Source organism: Fonsecaea erecta (assembly GCF_001651985.1).
Source record: "Fonsecaea erecta strain CBS 125763 chromosome Unknown Scaff12, whole genome shotgun sequence".
In the NCBI taxonomy this organism is placed as follows: Eukaryota; Fungi; Ascomycota; class Eurotiomycetes; order Chaetothyriales; family Herpotrichiellaceae; genus Fonsecaea; species Fonsecaea erecta.
Window position 1 is genome coordinate 115,699 of NW_017387255.1, and position 16,101 is coordinate 131,799.

The 16,101-nt window shown below is 56.1% G+C and overlaps 7 protein-coding genes across 7 annotated transcripts; 3 read left to right on the top strand and 4 right to left on the bottom strand.

Annotated features, from left to right (window-relative positions):
• Positions 1–294: 294 nt before the first annotated feature.
• On the bottom strand, positions 295–1,806 carry AYL99_10605 (hypothetical protein; the record flags this gene model as incomplete). The annotated part of the gene is made up of 1 exon (XM_018842111.1): positions 295–1,806. One exon carries the CDS (start codon positions 1,804–1,806, stop codon positions 295–297), a length of 1,512 nt encoding a protein of 503 aa, XP_018688272.1.
• A 624-nt stretch (positions 1,807–2,430) lies between these two features.
• On the top strand, positions 2,431–3,216 carry AYL99_10606 (hypothetical protein; the record flags this gene model as incomplete). Its single annotated transcript, XM_018842112.1, has 1 exon — positions 2,431–3,216. One exon carries the CDS (start codon positions 2,431–2,433, stop codon positions 3,214–3,216), a length of 786 nt encoding a protein of 261 aa, XP_018688273.1.
• A 258-nt stretch (positions 3,217–3,474) lies between these two features.
• AYL99_10607 (hypothetical protein) lies at positions 3,475–4,059 on the bottom strand (the record flags this gene model as incomplete). Its single annotated transcript, XM_018842113.1, has 1 exon — positions 3,475–4,059. One exon carries the CDS (start codon positions 4,057–4,059, stop codon positions 3,475–3,477), a length of 585 nt encoding a protein of 194 aa, XP_018688274.1.
• Positions 4,060–4,707: 648 nt separating this feature from the next.
• Positions 4,708–6,597, bottom strand: AYL99_10608 (hypothetical protein; the record flags this gene model as incomplete). Its single annotated transcript, XM_018842114.1, has 2 exons — positions 4,708–6,006; positions 6,091–6,597. 2 exons carry the CDS (start codon positions 6,595–6,597, stop codon positions 4,708–4,710), a joined length of 1,806 nt encoding a protein of 601 aa, XP_018688275.1.
• A 1,179-nt stretch (positions 6,598–7,776) lies between these two features.
• AYL99_10609 (hypothetical protein) lies at positions 7,777–9,488 on the bottom strand (the record flags this gene model as incomplete). Its single annotated transcript, XM_018842115.1, has 3 exons — positions 7,777–8,259; positions 8,372–8,569; positions 8,631–9,488. The coding sequence occupies 3 exons, from the start codon at positions 9,486–9,488 to the stop codon at positions 7,777–7,779; spliced, it is 1,539 nt and encodes a 512-aa protein (XP_018688276.1).
• An 858-nt stretch (positions 9,489–10,346) lies between these two features.
• On the top strand, positions 10,347–11,438 carry AYL99_10610 (hypothetical protein; the record flags this gene model as incomplete). The annotated part of the gene is made up of 2 exons (XM_018842116.1): positions 10,347–10,369; positions 10,478–11,438. 2 exons carry the CDS (start codon positions 10,347–10,349, stop codon positions 11,436–11,438), a joined length of 984 nt encoding a protein of 327 aa, XP_018688277.1.
• A 2,663-nt stretch (positions 11,439–14,101) lies between these two features.
• On the top strand, positions 14,102–15,667 carry AYL99_10611 (hypothetical protein; the record flags this gene model as incomplete). The annotated part of the gene is made up of 1 exon (XM_018842117.1): positions 14,102–15,667. The coding sequence occupies one exon, from the start codon at positions 14,102–14,104 to the stop codon at positions 15,665–15,667; it is 1,566 nt and encodes a 521-aa protein (XP_018688278.1).
• Between the last annotated feature and the right edge of the window lie 434 nt (positions 15,668–16,101).

Genomic DNA, 16,101 nt, shown 5'->3' on the forward strand with positions numbered 1-16,101 from the left:
TGATCTGTCCGTACAAGGGAGGGACTCTACTCACAAGTGTGCTCGTTGATCCGCATTGTCTCTAGGGGATCGATCTAGATCTGTTCATCATGGCCATCATGTTTTTAATTAATTCCGAGTAGTAGTGGCCGTATCATCACCATCATCATAATCATCATCACACAGTACTGTACAAGATTTAATTGTTGTTTGGGTAAATTTTGCGACTTTGGGAGGCGGAAAACTTTCCGAGGGCAAAGCGGGAAGTAATAGTATTACAGCCTCGCCACGATATTCGAAAAAAAAGGGAAAAAACTAAGCCGGGTCGTGAACTTCAAACCTAACCACCTCCACTTCCAGCGTCTCGGCATCGACCAGGACAAGCTCGCCCGTTTCGTGAAACCGCGGGACCGCAATGAGTCGGACTTGCTGCCCGTCGGGACCATCGATCACCGTCGTGTCGAATCTCGGCTGGTTCCCCACGAAGAACACGTGCGGACACTCTTCAATGACAAATTGATCGCGATCCTGGAATGGATAGCACCATAGTGTATCGGGAGCGGTTGGGGCGCCGCATCGCCAACGCAGCATGCTGGCCATGACTTCCAATCTCCCGTCGGCGCCTTTTCCGTCCGGGCCTCCGAAGTCGACGTATTTCAGGATGTCGTCGACCGGTTGACCGCTGTTGCCCATGAACCGCCATCCCTCCACATCACCGTCCCACGGGTTTGTCACACTGTCAAGCCACCCGGGCTCTTCTTCTTCGGGGTCGGCGACATTGCTGGCAGCGTAGGCGCGAGAGTGCGGCAGCATGGCGGGATGAATGGGCTGCTGTGGCAGGCTTGCATTTGCCGGATCTTGTTCGCCGGCCATGATTGTGATCGGGATGCTGGGGAGGAGATCGGCCAAGAACTGGTCGAGATGGGCCGTCGGCGTGGGATTGTAGCCTGCCGCATCGTAGCCGTATTTGCGATTGCCGGGTTTTTTGCCGTCTTCGATCGACGTTTGATGGCCCGGGAGTAAATCGGCGGCGATAGAATTGCCCACGATGATAAGGCGAGAGATTTTGCTGGCTGCTTCGCGGTCGTCTTCGTCCAAGGCCTCTGCGAGTAAGAACTCCGAGAGAAGTGAAGCATTCAGGGTGTCGGCTTCCGTTTCTGAGAAGTCGAGTCCGCTGATCAGGGCGATCTTCTTCCGTTGTTGATCAACGTCCATTTTTGTGTCTTCCTCGTCGTCCCTTTCCCACCTCCTTGGTTGTCGTGGTAAATCGGGGATGTGTAGGTCCAGCACATCAAAGTCTCCATTGGCGGTTTCGGTACCCAGCACGGCGACAATGACGCCGGTGACCAGCAGGTTGCTCTTCAACGTTGCTCCCGCGAGTCGAAGCCGACCCGATTCATCCTCCAGCATAACCTGCGTTTCCCCGTCCGCAGTCAGGTAGGACTGTCGTGGCGGAGCGCCTGCAACCCAGTGCTCTTTTGATATATCCTCCAAGATATTCGGTTTCAACGGCATGTCCATGTAGATTGTCCCGACGACCCAGCACAACTGACCTTGCCGGACGTCCAGCACTCGATCCACCCTCTGTGCTTTCTCTCCGGCGATCTCAAAGTCGGCCCAGTCTTCTGCGGCGATCCTCTCGACCACCGGCTTCAGCTTGGCCAGACGCAGAAAGTACATGTCGCCGAATTGCTGGTGGTATTGTTTAGTGTTTCCGCGCGACAGTCGGAAGGAATAGAGGGGATTGTAGGAGGAGGGGGCTCTTCGTCTCTCGTCATACTTGTCATCCTTGTGCCAGGGGCGGAGGAGGCTCTTTAGAGGAGCCATACTGAGAGTGACCTTTCGAAATTGCGTTGGAACGGCTGCAAATACATGTGTTGGGCGTGGCTTGAGAATGTGGTCGCTGTTCTAGTGTTCTGTGAGAACGCGTCAAAGTGAAAGCGCGTCGCAATTAACCAGTTCGCGACTGCGCCAATTACTCCGCCGTACCCAAGACGCCATATAAAGCCTTTGGTCCTCACGGTCCGTCCATACAATATTACACTTCAGGGTCAACCAGCCTGTTCCAAAGTATGAATGGATTTTTGTCTTTGTCGACATGTCGGTTCTAGCATCTCGTTTGTAGGAGACCCGTGTTCCCAGCGGCTCATCAAGCGTGTGCCCCGTTCGACCCTACTGCACTTGAAGTCTGAGGCCCTTCACCGGTGGTTCTCGATGCAGGTATCTTTTTTTTTGCTCGGACAGGTTGAAGCTCCAGGTGAGTTCGACGAGGACATGGCGGACCTCAAGGCTTTGCCAGTCCTTTCAGGAATCTATATAAGTCGTCCACGTTCCCTCTTCTTCTAAGTGATCATTCACCACATCTGTTCACAACACCTCGAACACTCCAAATTTGCCGTGGACAACATATCTCTCACCTTCACAAGAATTCCTCCCCTATCAACACCATCAATGGCTCTCCGAATCCTCTCGGCTGTCGCCGTGGCAGCTACCGTTATGCTCCAGGCGATGGCTCTTCCACGCCGCATATTCACCGCCTGGGACATCAACCACCACCCGGTGAATCCGCCAACCCACAACGTCACGATCCCTCAGCCCTGGGTCTGTCCTAACCCGGACCTGGAGCTCGACCCGATCGAGTGTCCGCCTGGCACTAAGGGTGGAATTCCGAAAGCCATCGATCTCTTCAGAGTCCGGGTCGGGTGCAACAATCTCCGGTGCCCGCATGACTGGGTGTTTGTCGACGCGGGCATGCCCAGATTCGAGCACACCTGCCCCCGACACGCGGTGGTGGCGGCGGCCAACTGGCGAAAATACTGCCGTCTCGACCCCCCTTTCTACATGGAACCCCTGGACTGGTGCGGCACGGGATCAGAGCCTATGGACGCGACCATGGACGCCCCCAGCATCGAGCGGTGCTGCGGTCAGTGGGTGAGCGTCAAGGATCCGTACTACAAAGACTATCCCACGGCGATCCTGCCCGATCTCAGTGTGGTGGAGAACAAGATCGAAGAGGGAGAAGAGATGCGCCGTGTGCTCAAGCCCCACGCGTGGGAGTTCAACATCGACAACGGCTACTGTCGCACGTGGATGGCGGAAGACGAGGCGACGTTCCAGTACTTTATGCAGAACCTGGCGTCCTGGGACGTCGACGACGCGGATCTACTGGGGCATGGTGGGCCGAGATACAACATCAAGTGGGACCAGGACATGGCGTGGGGGCACCTGCCGGAGTGAAGGCCACATGGGGGCATTTTGTCGGTGGGATTGGGCGAGCTGGGCCTTTTTTCTGGGTGAGAAGCTGTACGTGAAGGAGTCTTGAAGGGAGCCAGAAGGATCAGCTGGGAATTCAGGGACAGGTTACGTCTCGAACCCCGGATGGTGTCTTTATTTCTAGAAGAGCAAAACCGGATACTAACAAAAAAATCGACCTCTACCATTGAATTGGATTTCCAACCCTCTCCCTCTGCACCTGTGCCTCTCTACCCAACTCGTCTACAGCTTCGCCTTGGGCCCTAACCACATGCCATCCGCCTCGGCATGGACATTCCCGTGGCCATCCTCGATGACACCGTGGACCCAGACCTTCCTCCCGTCGACCTTGGTGATCCACGACCGGGCCATGATGGTGCCCGGGGTTCGGACGGGTTTGCGGTACGTCACATTCAGGGCGACGGTAAATGTCGCCGCGCGGTGCCGCAGCTGCTGGCCGATGACGTTGCCCATGGTGCTGTCCAGGATGGTGGCGATGACGCCGCCGTGCAGCGTGTCCGGGTGGGCGTTCATGCCGGTGCCGAAGGTGTAGAAGCGCCGCACCTCGCCTCGCCGGTCTGGGTCTGGGTCTGGGTCTGTTCCCGCCGCCGCCGGCCGTCGGTACATCGACAGCAAGTACGTGATGGTCTTGTCCGTGTTCCACGTCTCGGCCATCAGCGAGTGCCCGTGGCCCGGCTGCGTCAGCGTGCGCGACATGCTCACCCGCCGAAACGCCCCGTCGGCCAGGTGTGGGCGGCACCACGGGATCGCGTTGAAGTGGTCCAGCGTCGACTGGGGCGTCGGATCGTGTTTGTTTGTGGAGCTCATGGTGCTGCTGGCCGAAATGGGCTGGGGACTGGTACCTGGTCTTGGTCGTGGTCGTGGTCGTGGTCGTACTGTACTTTGTAGCAATGGCAAGCCGCAGCCTCTCACGACTTCATCCTCCGATGCGAGATTGGTTCGGCACTGGTCATTTGGTCCACCTCGGTATCTTGTCCCAGCTTGGGAAATGGTATTTTGTATCGTTCAACAATAACATCAACAACCAAAACAACAACAACAATGAATCTTGTCGTGACTAGCAAGCAGGACACAAGCAGAGGAGATACATGATAGATTGAGTGAAGCCGATAGAGAAGACGCTGAAAGAGAGAGAGAGAGAGAGAGAGAGAGTCGTCTCATTAATTTACCTCGGCAGATTGATACGCGGAACGAGGTAAGAAAAGAAATAGATATTAGATGCTAGATTGAGACAGATAACCAACACCAACACCAACACCAACAATAACATATGATTCCGTCCTTCTCTCGGCGCAATCGTTGTTCCTCATCCCTTCCATCATCGATCATCCAACGCCAATGGTTCCGAAGATCGGGCCCCCGGCGCGAATGTCGGCGGCTTTGCTCTCTCTCTCTCCCCCTGTACAGACTGGTTGATTGATTGATTGATCAAGTGATTGGTTTGTAACAAAGGCTTCATGAATGCTTCGACCCTCTGTACCGGTGTGGCCGTGGTGCTGGCGGCTCGAGCGGTGCTTCATTTGTATCGGATTTGTCCTCCTCCTTTTCTTCGCTGGCATGATCATGGTCTCTCTCCTCGTCCTTGTCCTGGTCCTGGTCCTGGTCCTTCTTTTTGCCTCCTTTCCGGTATCGATGTGACTCTCCTCGATGTTGTTGTGACTCCTTCTCCTTGTGCTGCTTGTCTCTGGATACTGCAGCCTCTTTTTCCTTTTCCTTTTCCCTTTCCCTTTCCTTCTCTTCTTGTTCTTCTTGTTCTTTCTTCTGTCTCTCCTCCTCCTCCTCTTGCTCGGAATCGTGCTCGGGCTCCTCCTCCATCGGACTCGTCCACTCCTCGCCCTGCGACTCGTGGTCGTCTTCCCCGTTACCGCCCTCAGGCTCTTGTGGCTCGTTGGTGCGCGCTTGCATGTATTCATCCTCGTCGAAAAATCGGGTGCCTTTCCACACCCATTCAGGGTGACCCAGGCCGCGCCCGATTTCCTTGATCGGCAACGGCGGCACTTGGTCGCTGGGGAAGACGCTGAGAAACTCGTCCTCCCCGGTCAGGATGCGAGGGATGTTCTGCCGTGTCGAGTACATGATCTTCTCACTCCGGCCCTCCTCGACGACGTCCTCGTTGTCCAGCCCGCGAATGTCGCTGCCGCGGTTGGACGCGCCCGCCGGTTTCGACACGCCCACCACCGTGGGGAACGGGGCGATGCAGGTGAAGTCGAGGGCGTGTTGGTTGCACATGGCCCCCATGCCGTTGTCCACGGGGTCGTTGAAGGGCACCATGCTCTCCGTGAAGACCACCTTCTCGGCGCCCCGGAGCGAGATGGCGTACGCGGCCGTGCACGAGTTCCAGCTCGACCGGAAGTAGATGCGGGTCTGGAAGTTCAGGTAGTCGTCCGAGTCCTCTTCCCAGATGGACATGTCGGGATGCACGAACTCCGAACGCGACCACGGCGGCAGGACCGTCGGGTCGTCTGTTACTACAAACCTCCTGTCGTTGGCCGGGTCGGTCTGCGCCGCGCAGTGCCCGAACCAGATGATGTCCCAGTAGTTGCCGTACGGCGACAGGGGCTTCTCGTCGTCGGGCTGTGCGGTCAGGAACCGCGTCGCCTTGGCGGCCTGCATCATCTGGTACTTGATGGCCAGGTCCCAGTCGGCGTCGTCCTCGAACACCATGGCCGATTGGATGTTGTCCCGGACCATCTCTTGCATGACGTTCAAATGCGCCCGCCAACACCCCGTGGCACCGGCGTCCTGGGCAAAGCTCTGTCGAGAAACACCGAGACATGTTAGTTTGTTTATTTCTGCTTGCTCATCGCAGCACAATGGTCAAGGAGGATGGTGTCTCACATGAGGAAGAGCCTTCGCCGACACGTCCGCCCCCGCGACCCCGTCCCGGACTTCAAACGTGATGTTGGACAGCCGGGCCTGCAGACTGAAGGCGTCGCGCTTGTCACTCCTCTCGGGCATGGAGATGACAAAGACCTTGGCGAAGCCCAGCGTCGAGTTCCTGGCGTCGTTGATATTGAAGCCGGGCAGGCCTCCCCCCTCGGGCAGCCCGTCGTCGTCGAAGAATACGTCTCCGACTCGCACGTTCTCGAAAGGGTTGGGGTCCTGCACGTCGTCGTCGTCGTCAAACTGGCTGCTGCTGCTGCTGCTCGCACCGCCACGGCCGCGAAACCTTCCCAGGGCGAGTGCTGCGGCTGTCCGGCCCCGGCCATCGTCGACGTCGCTGCCGAATCCGAGAACCGTCACTGACGAGTCGAAGTCCGGGAACGACGGCTTGAATCGCGCCCCGATCAGGAACACCACCGTCAACGTGATGGCGAAGCCGGCGATTTTGAACCGTGGGAACATGGCTGGCTCTTTGGACAGAGACGGGAAAGGAAGCTGATGCTTCGCTCCCCTTTTGCGTCCTGTCGTCGCTTCTTTGGAGAGCAATTGTCAAAAGTAGATGTTATCAAGGGAAGAAGAGAGAGAGACACACACATAGAGAGAGAATGAGAGAGGGAGGGGGGAAAGGGAGGGATGAGAGACGCAGCCTCCTTCACGCCGCGTCCCTGGCGGCGCGCTGGAATGTATCAAGCACCCTCTTCCCGCCCTTTCTTTCGGAGGAGCTCGACCCAGACCCCCCCCCAAAACACCCCCCTTCATTGCCTCGTGCGCACGGGGCGTGGCATGGCATGGCACGGCACGGTTGGGCGAAGAAGCAAAGCAGAGCCAGCCATCGTGAACTCCTCGATCAGCCAGCCGAGAACAAACCCTCCTCCCTTGCCTTCTATGTCGAGGACGAGGGCCACAATCAAGCATCAGCAGCGATGAATGAATGTACCGTGGTGCCGGTATGTACGTATGACATGACCCTTTATTTCGTCTTTACATTGAACTGGCCGACCCACCTCCAAAGAACGTCGGAGTCGTCGTTTTCGCTATTAATACCTACGGTACATACTTACCACGGCAATATATATATGCTTGCTTGCTTGCTGCACTGCACTGCACTGCACTGCACGCTCTTTTGTCCCGGCGTGGATTGTTTTGTGTGTGTGTGTGTGTGTGTATGTGTGAGACATTTGTCCCCTGCCGCACACAGACAGACAGAGAGAGTGGTCAACCAACCAACCAACCCACCTACCCATCCCTTGCATAGTAGTAATAATGCTCGGGCAGAAAATAACAGGAAATGGAGAGGGGTGCATGCATGCCCTTTGTGCCCGATCGAATTCGAACGTATTGTCATCAACCTTCTGGGATTCTATTCATTCATCCCTCGTGTGCTGCTGGCTGTAGTTTAGTTCGATATACTTACTGTATGTATAAAATATACACAGTCACGATATATATATCCCTCTCGCACATAACCACATTCCTCCCAGAAACGCCTTTTCCCCCACTCGCTTCCCAAGAAGCATCGAGGATCCATTCATCCAAACAAAACATGCCATCCACAACGAAATTTATCCCGAGACAGGCCTGTGCCACCGCGTTCCATGACTGCATCATTAACCGACTTGCTGCCTTCCAGACCACTCGTTCTCACAGGTCCGGACCCCCGCCGTCCTCGTAGACGATGTTCTTCTGCGGCGGCTCCTTGTCTGCACCACCATCACCAGAGCCGGCGTCGGCAGCAGCCTTCTTGGCCTCGTCCAGCTCCTCCTCGGCTGGGTGCGACGTGTCCGACTCGCACTTGACCGTCTTGGGCGGCGCTGTCTGCCACCGGATCTTGCTGTGGCGGATGGCGCCGCCGACGTCCTCCAGGTCGTCCTGCTCGACGCGCTGCACGATCTCGGTCGCAAAGCCGTAGCGCTTCTTGGTCTGCCGCGCCTCGTCGTCGTTGTACCCGATGTTCACGCTCGGCACCACCGCGATCCGCCCGTACCCGTACTTCCAGAAGTCCTTGCACAGCAGCAGCGGCTCGCCCATGTGGCACTCGTCGCCCCGCGACACCCGGAACGTGACATTGTGCCGCAGCAGGGGCTGCGCCGTGAACACCGCGCCGCCGTTCCAGCACGAATAGACCTGTCGGGAGCGCATGGTGTCAGTATCGGTGGCAGCCTCGAGATACATCTATGTCGATGTGGGGAAGTGGGTGGAACTACGTGCGACGGCGGCGAGAGCGGCTTCGACTCACTTGGAAAGGCACCCGCGCTTCAAAACGCGTCTTTGTTTTGGGGTCGTGGCGGAAAAAGGTGTTGTTGGGGTCGATGCTGCTGTCCTCGGCGTAGACAAACTTGTCGCCTGTCATGCCTCGGGACGCCCCAACGTCGACGAAGGTCTCGCCGTGGTTGGCCCAATCCATGCCACAGGTCATGTCGGCCCTTTGATAAACCTAGTTGCGGATTGCGTCAGTTACCATCAACCGAGCCATACATCATTGACCGACGACTCACCTTTTGGTAAATGAGTTCCAGAATGTCGTCCGTGCAAATCGCCCCGTCGTTCAAAAAGATCACCGTCGTATCCGGGTCGTAGAGCTCCGGCTGTCGCACCAGCGGATCCAGCGCCAGATTCCGCAATGCGGCCCATTCGGTGATGTAGTCCTTGCCCTCCTTGAACGGGTCTATGTCGCTCGTGCTGAAGTAGTATGTGACGTTGAGCGTCGCCATCTCCTCGCGAATGTTCTCCAGAATTTCCAGCGTGCCGTCGTTAGACGAGCGCGCCACGATGGACAAGACGCAGTCCTGCGGCCGCAAAAAGCGGATGGTCTCGACGACCGACGCCAGCAGACGCGGCAGCACGGGCGCGCACTGATGCAGGTTGAGTGCGAAGAACCACCGTCGTGGTGGTGAGTCCCATCGCGTCGCAAAGCTCCTCCGGCGGCGCAAGATCCCGTATCGCTCTTTCATCGGCAGCGGGCAGCGGAGTCGGGGGAACCGTCGGTCGCTGGGGTCGGTGATGGCTTTGATGTACGGCTCGATGATCCTCATCCTGTTCTCGTCCAGATCGGCCACCCCCGGCGGGTCCCACGGTTCCGAGTAGAAGTTGAAGAGCCCGTGCGTGGGACTGTTGTCGGCCTCGTCAACGACATCGTCGCTGACGACCTCGAGATCCGAGGAGCGAACGAGGCTCTCGTTGAGGGGCTGCCCGGCTCCTCGGTGGTAGACCAACTGTTCCACCGCGGCGACTTTGGGCTGGTAATACGACGAGAACGGCCCGCCAAGGTAGGTCACGAACAGAACGCACACGACCAAAAGAGCCAAGAACGACCTGTCTATGCCTCGCGCAAACAACCCAAAAGGAAGAGCCATGGTTGACCGATCCTTTGACACGGAGCAGCAGTGGTGGTGACTGGCAGAAGGAATTGACGCCGGAGGATGGTGGGACACACAACGGGGCCGCCTGACTTGCGACGCCGTTGCTGGCTGCTGTTTCGGTACAAGCAGATCAGATCGGCCAGATAGATGAATACCTGGGCAATGGCTCAACTACTGGGATGCACCGCCACCGCAACCGGCCTTTGTTGCTGGAGCACGGCTTTGATAGAGACACATGGTGAAAAGTCGGACATGTCATTTCAGCAATCTCGACGTTGCAGGGCTGTTTCTAGGCCCTAGGGCCCGTTGCAAAGATGCTGCAGGAACCCCTTTTGTTGGCTCAAGCCCTTTGTCTCGAAGAGTACTAGGCGGGTCCCACAGTCGCGATAGTGATATTGGAGCAGCCGGCGCTAAGGGAGGAGGAGAGCAGGGGTAGCGAGTTGGCTACGCGGAATCCGATTGAATAATGAGAACAATACCGAGTACTCGGAACATTCTGTATGCAGACTCGTTATCCACGAATGGTGTGGGGGCAAAAGATGCTGCCATACATATGTACGTACCGAGTACATGTACCGAGTAGTTAGAAGACTGAGTCCTGCTTGACGCCGCCAGCACAAAGGGAAAGTATTGCGTCAAGGCGCTCTATGCTTCACCGTGGAATGGCGCATGAACCCTTCTATGCTCTGCCGTATATCAGAAACCCTGCTACGGTGGAACCTGAAGCCACCCAAGTGCAAACGGTAAATTTTTCGAAATCCCAATTACATCGGAGTGCTTGACTGGTGATTTCCCATTCACAACTCAAACGCCCAGCCCGAGGAGACGCACACCTGGAAGGTGAGGTTCAAGATGGGCTTAGCTGAGCCGAGAAAGTACGTTTGTTCCATTCGCAACCAGGAGGCCTAATGCCACATCTGGGTTGACCGACACCGAAAAGCTGCGTTCATTGTTTCTGTCAAGACTAACCGTGTGGTCGACAGGAGGCAAAAACTCTCCCATGATCCCCGGAATCTCGCATGGTCGTCTCAGTCCTCTGCCACGTCCTATGGCCACCGCCTTATGACCCAGCAAGGGTGGTCGCAAGGGCAAGCCCTCGGCAAGCGCACCACATCCTCTCGATACGGTGCACCCAGCGATGCCGAACGCCTCGCGGCCGCCCAGGTGGGGGTGCTCTTCAAAGATGACAATCTCGGTCTGGGCGCCAAAAAGAGGAGTGGGAAGGAGGCCGTGGAGAACCAGAAGGTTGGGCTGGATGCGTTCCAGGGCCTGTTGGGCCGACTCAATGGGAAGAGTGAGGAGGTGCTGAAACAAGAGGAGAAGAAGATCGAGGACCGCAAGTTGGAAATGTATGCTCGCGGCAGATGGGGTGGCATGATCTTTGTGAGGGGTGGAGTTTTAGTTGGAACCCTTGACGAGAAGCCACGGGAGAAAGACAACGCAGAGAACTCTCTTCTGGCGGAGGACGATCAACCTCCGGCCGAGTCATCGTCGCAAGAGCGAGAAGAAGCGGGAAATGAAGAGCGACGGAAACGGAAAGAAGAAAAGAGACGACGAAAAGAAGAGAGGAGGATCCGCAGAGAAGAAAAGGCGCAGAGGAGGGCTGCGAAAACCGCCCAAGACGACGTTCAAGCCATCCCGGTCCACAAGTCTCCTGTGACTCAACCACCTGATGAGCCCGTGTCGTCTGCGCCATCAGACGACGAAGCGGAAAAGGCGCAAAGACCAGACCAGAGCGACAAGAGACGCAAGCACAAGTCTTCGAAGCACAATGCGGACGTCGACGAAGGGAAGTCGCCAGTATCGACTGCGGCGGCAGCATCAAAGAAACCGAGCGCCACAGTGATGCAAACTGGCCGACACTTGCTTAGAGGACGAAACATCCAGGCCAAGAAGATGGTGTTGGCAGACATGAAGGGACTGGACGAGATCTTCATGAGATGAATTTCTGACAAGCTACCGAGTACTCTGAGCGTTTTAGCAATGGTGGTATCAGTGTCCCATAGTAGATCTAGAGGCGTTTCTACGGTAGACAATCTTACCCAGCATTCATTGCATTTAATTCTCTTGACTAGACATTCTTCTCGCTGTCGGCATCGAGGAGAGCGTGGGAGTTCAATTCACCAGACCGCCATTCGTCCTAGAACCACAGTCAGCCAGGGCTGAACGACATGGACCTCTCCGTCCTCGATGTCCGTCACCCTGAGTCAGGAGTGTCCAATTACCCAAGGCAGATGATCGTGCTTATCACCAAGCCACTATCGATATACGAGCAACAGCAGGAGGAGACGTCAAAGGGCCGATCATCAGGTCGATCAGGTCATCCTCGAACCCAGTGATGTGATGGCATTGCGCGACAAGATGGCGCGTCACGTCGTGGATTATTCGCGTTCAAGATAGGGAGATATCTTTTCCAGCTGCTCCTGTCAGAACCACATGTCGACTATTGGACTGACTCCATCCAGAATACTCCGAACTCCATACGGAGACTCGTACGGACAGTCCCGGCCAATACATCCAACATTATATCATCACCACCCGACGGTTTCACCCCATGGTTGTCTGTCGATCCAATCGCACAACCATGCGAGGTAAAATTTGTCAATCCACTTGCTGGACATTCAGGAGTCAGTCATCGTCCTGAACAGGGTGGAGCACCGAGATTTCGGACCCGACTGGACGAAACCCCCCTGGTCCTGGTCTGGATAAGATCTGAGATAACGCCGATGATTCATTGCTGATTATTGGAATTTTCCATGTGCTCAATGATGATCCATGCAGAGGCTATATCCTTCCTGTAGAGGAGGCTAGCGGAAAAGAGTTCATGATTGTGTCCATTTCTAACGGTCCATGGAATGAACCCTCATTCAGCCACCCAATTACGTCGACACACATGCATACGAGAACCCGAGGATATGTGGAATCGAGTGCTGCGTATCTATGTCAACGCACCTTTGTTTCGACGCGTCAGTCCATGGAGTGGTAGTCACCGCCCCCAGCGCCATCGGCGCAGCTGAGGACGCCGTGGCGTCCTCAACAACTGCCACAAAGAAACACCTTGTACTCAACTCAGCTAGAAAAATCGACGCCTTCCTTATCGGTGACAACCTGAAACACCGATGGGCCTGCGACCAAGGGTAGAGCCGCACATGCTTCGAGGGACATTTCTACTTGTTCTTCTGCTTATTGGATGGGAGGCCCCACGATTTACGCGAGAATATTGACCACGGCACTTTGTATCAGTACTTACGGTTACAACGGTGACAGGTTTCGTAGTGTGGAACTTTGCGGCGCTCATTCTCGTCCCTCCGAGTGGATGAGGCACCAGTCCAGACCCCATGCAGCTTGGGCTTGCACCGGTATGTATAAGCTCAGTCTTATTTCTTTGACCCACCTCGCTAAACCCTGTCGTGGCGTCGAGCCAGCTCAGCTACCTCTATGGCACGACTTTGAGTGCGGAATATGCTGTGTCGGTCAGGAGAGCCCGATCGTGCCGAAGAGAGCCCAGGCCCGGGCAACGTCTCATCATCAGCCGACGCCTACCAAGACACCTAAGAACGTTGATTGGTGACGAACAGCTGCACTCCTGAGAAGCCCATCTGCAGCCCTATTGACTAACGGACACGTTCAGCAGGTTAAAGTTTTTCTTTCATGAGACCAGAATAATCTCCTTGGGGAGACAAATCAAACTCATTAGGGGATGCAACATTGGCAGGATCAACGACACTCATGTTGCAAAACCGCCGAGCGATGAGGTCTTCTCAGCTAGGACCTGGACGAGACGACGATCAGTCTGTCAATCAATCAGTCAATCAAACTGAGTCTCTCTTCTTCCAAGTTCCAGACCATGCTGTACCTGCAGAAGCGTCCCCTGATAGGGACCCACATGGTATGGCCCGGGTTTCCGCACAGGGTTAGTTCCGTTCAGTTTCTGCTGCACTGTTTACTCCCCCCAGTTGCAAAAAGGAAACACTGAAAGGGCATGCTGCAGCAAAAGTCCTACGAGGCATGATACAGTCCAAGAATACCCAAGATATCCCCAAGCCAAACATTACAGTTGACATGGGTGTGGCTTTGGGGCGAGTTGATTGCCTTTCCCGGATGCAGCCAGCGGAGCAAACGGTTTGATGAGTTCATTATCTGTCTCCTTAACGCGTGTGCTTTAGGTTCAAAGACACGAGTCTTGCGTACCTACTCGTCCCAGCCCAATCCCCGGCTCTCACATTGGGAAAGAGTTCTCACAGTCATTGAAAGCCTCAAGCTGCTTTTGGACTCCGTGGCGCTATCCACTTGACATAGAATTCGCTAAACTAACGGGGAGCCTTTTCTCCTTCCCCCTGATACTCGATCCAGATCAGAACGGGGCACCGCTGGCGCTTCGGAACTCTCTGGTTCCACTGTCGTCCTTTTCCCTGTCCAGACTCCCTGCTGGCCACCGCTGGGAGAAAATGGGGGGGTCTACCGCACCCGGAAGGGCCCCCACGTCCCGTATCTTTTCTACCAATATACATATACACAGGCTCAAGCTCAGATCGAGGCATTTGTGCCTCGTCTGCGCGCGCACGTGAGTGACGTGTGTCCGACGTTGGTAACCACTGACCATAATCATGTTTTCGATGCTGACGACCACTGTCCGCAAGAGGCCGTCCAGCATTCTTGTCATTCTTTTGTTGCCGTTGATCACACTCTTTTATTTTCGCTATGTTGTCGTGGAGCAACACAAGACCGAGCAGCTCGTCACCGACCTACACACCTACGTGGCCGAGTACCCTCTCGATGTCGCCCTCCCGGACTTCGCCTCGGTGGCCAACCAAGTGGCGGCGCTGTCACAGCTCGCGGGGCTGTATATGCGAGAACAGACGCTCGACCGCAGCCGGCTGAAAGACTCCCTCGCTCACCTGTTCCCCTGGTGGAACGAAGACAAACTGGCCTACGTGCCGTGGAAACACCAGAAGAGGCAGAAACCCTGGTCCAAGGAGAAGCCGGAGCTGAAGACGGGCATCGTCGTCTGTGTCGGGGACGGCAACGTCGAAGACGCTCTCTTTTTGATCACCAACCTGAAAAAAGTCCTCAAGAATGAACTCCCCATCGAAATCGCCTACGCGGGCGATTCCGACCTGTCTCCCCATACCCGCACCTTTCTCCGTGCCACCAGCAAAGACATCCAATTCCTCGACCTCACCAAAATCTTTGACAACTCCCTAATTGACCTCAAAGGCTGGGCCACCAAACCGTTCGCCCTCATCGCCAGTCGATTTCCCCAGACGATTCTCGTGGACGCCGACGCCGTCTTCTTCTCCCACCCCGAGCGGGCCTGGACCGAGTACGAGGGCCTGCGGGAAACCGGCACGCTGTTCTTTCACGACCGCGCCGTGACCATGGACCGGAGCGAGAACCGCCGCAAGTTCGTGGCGGAGCAGCTGGTCAAGACCGGCCGACAGCCCTCGCACCGGCTCAACAGCAGTTCGCTGTTCTACAAGGGCTACATCGGCGAGGAGGCCGACTCGGCGGTGGTGTACTTCGACAAGTCGCGGCCGGAGCTGTACGTGACGGGCTTGTTCGCGGCGTGGATGAACGTGCAGGACGTGCGCGACGCCATCACGTGGGACACGTTCTGGGGGGACAAGGAGTCGTACTGGCTGGCGGCGGAGCTGACGGGGGTGCCGTACGCGTTCGAGCCGTGGCAGGCGGCGCGGTTCTCGGAGGCGCTGAGCACGCCCGAGGCTGAGGTGTTCAAGACGCCGCGCATCTGCTCGCCGCACATGGCGCACTCGGACGCGCTGGACGACGAGCCCTTCTGGACCAACATGGGCATCTGGCAGAACAAGGAGGACAAGTCGCTGGGCTTCGCCAACTGGACCCACTGGTACCTGGGCGCGCCCATCGCCCAGACCATCCTGACCACCGCGGCCGCCAACCTCACCGAGGAGCCCGTCGACCGCGGCAGCAACGTCACCCTGTCCCGCCCCGAGCACGAGTCCGAGGTGCTCGCCACCCAGGCCGCCTGGAACTGGCGCGACTGGACCCAGGACGCCCGCGGCTGCCCCCAGCACGACGAGACGCGCTGGCGGCCCCTGAGCCGCGAGTTTCTGGACCGGTTGCACTCCATCATCACCGAGGCCGAGCACATCCGCTATGCCTGGACGAGAAAGAAGATCGAAATGAATACTTGAGTCCCAATTATTTTTTTTTTGGTTTATGCTGGGTGGGCAAGGCATCCAATGGAAATTGGACATTAGATTTGTATGTTGTATGTTGGGCGTTGGGCGTTGGGCATTTTGATATATGGGGATGGGCCTTCCAGGTCAGGCCAGGCCAGGTCAATGTCTATTTTTTGTCGACTGAGGGAAAAAAGAAGAGAAGACTCCATGCCATGGAACTGTCTGCGGGAGTTTTTATTGGTTTGTTATATCATCATGGATGGCTACGAAATACATATAATTCCTTTGTCGTCTTCTTTTTTCTGGCTTCTAACCAACCTACCTACTCCACCGTTATTCTTATTCTTTTTTTCTTTCCGGTGAAACAGTTGCTTTTTTTCCCTCTCTCCTCTAGAGCCGATTAGAGTACATAGATAGGGATGGCATAGTAGAGAAAGAAGAAAGAG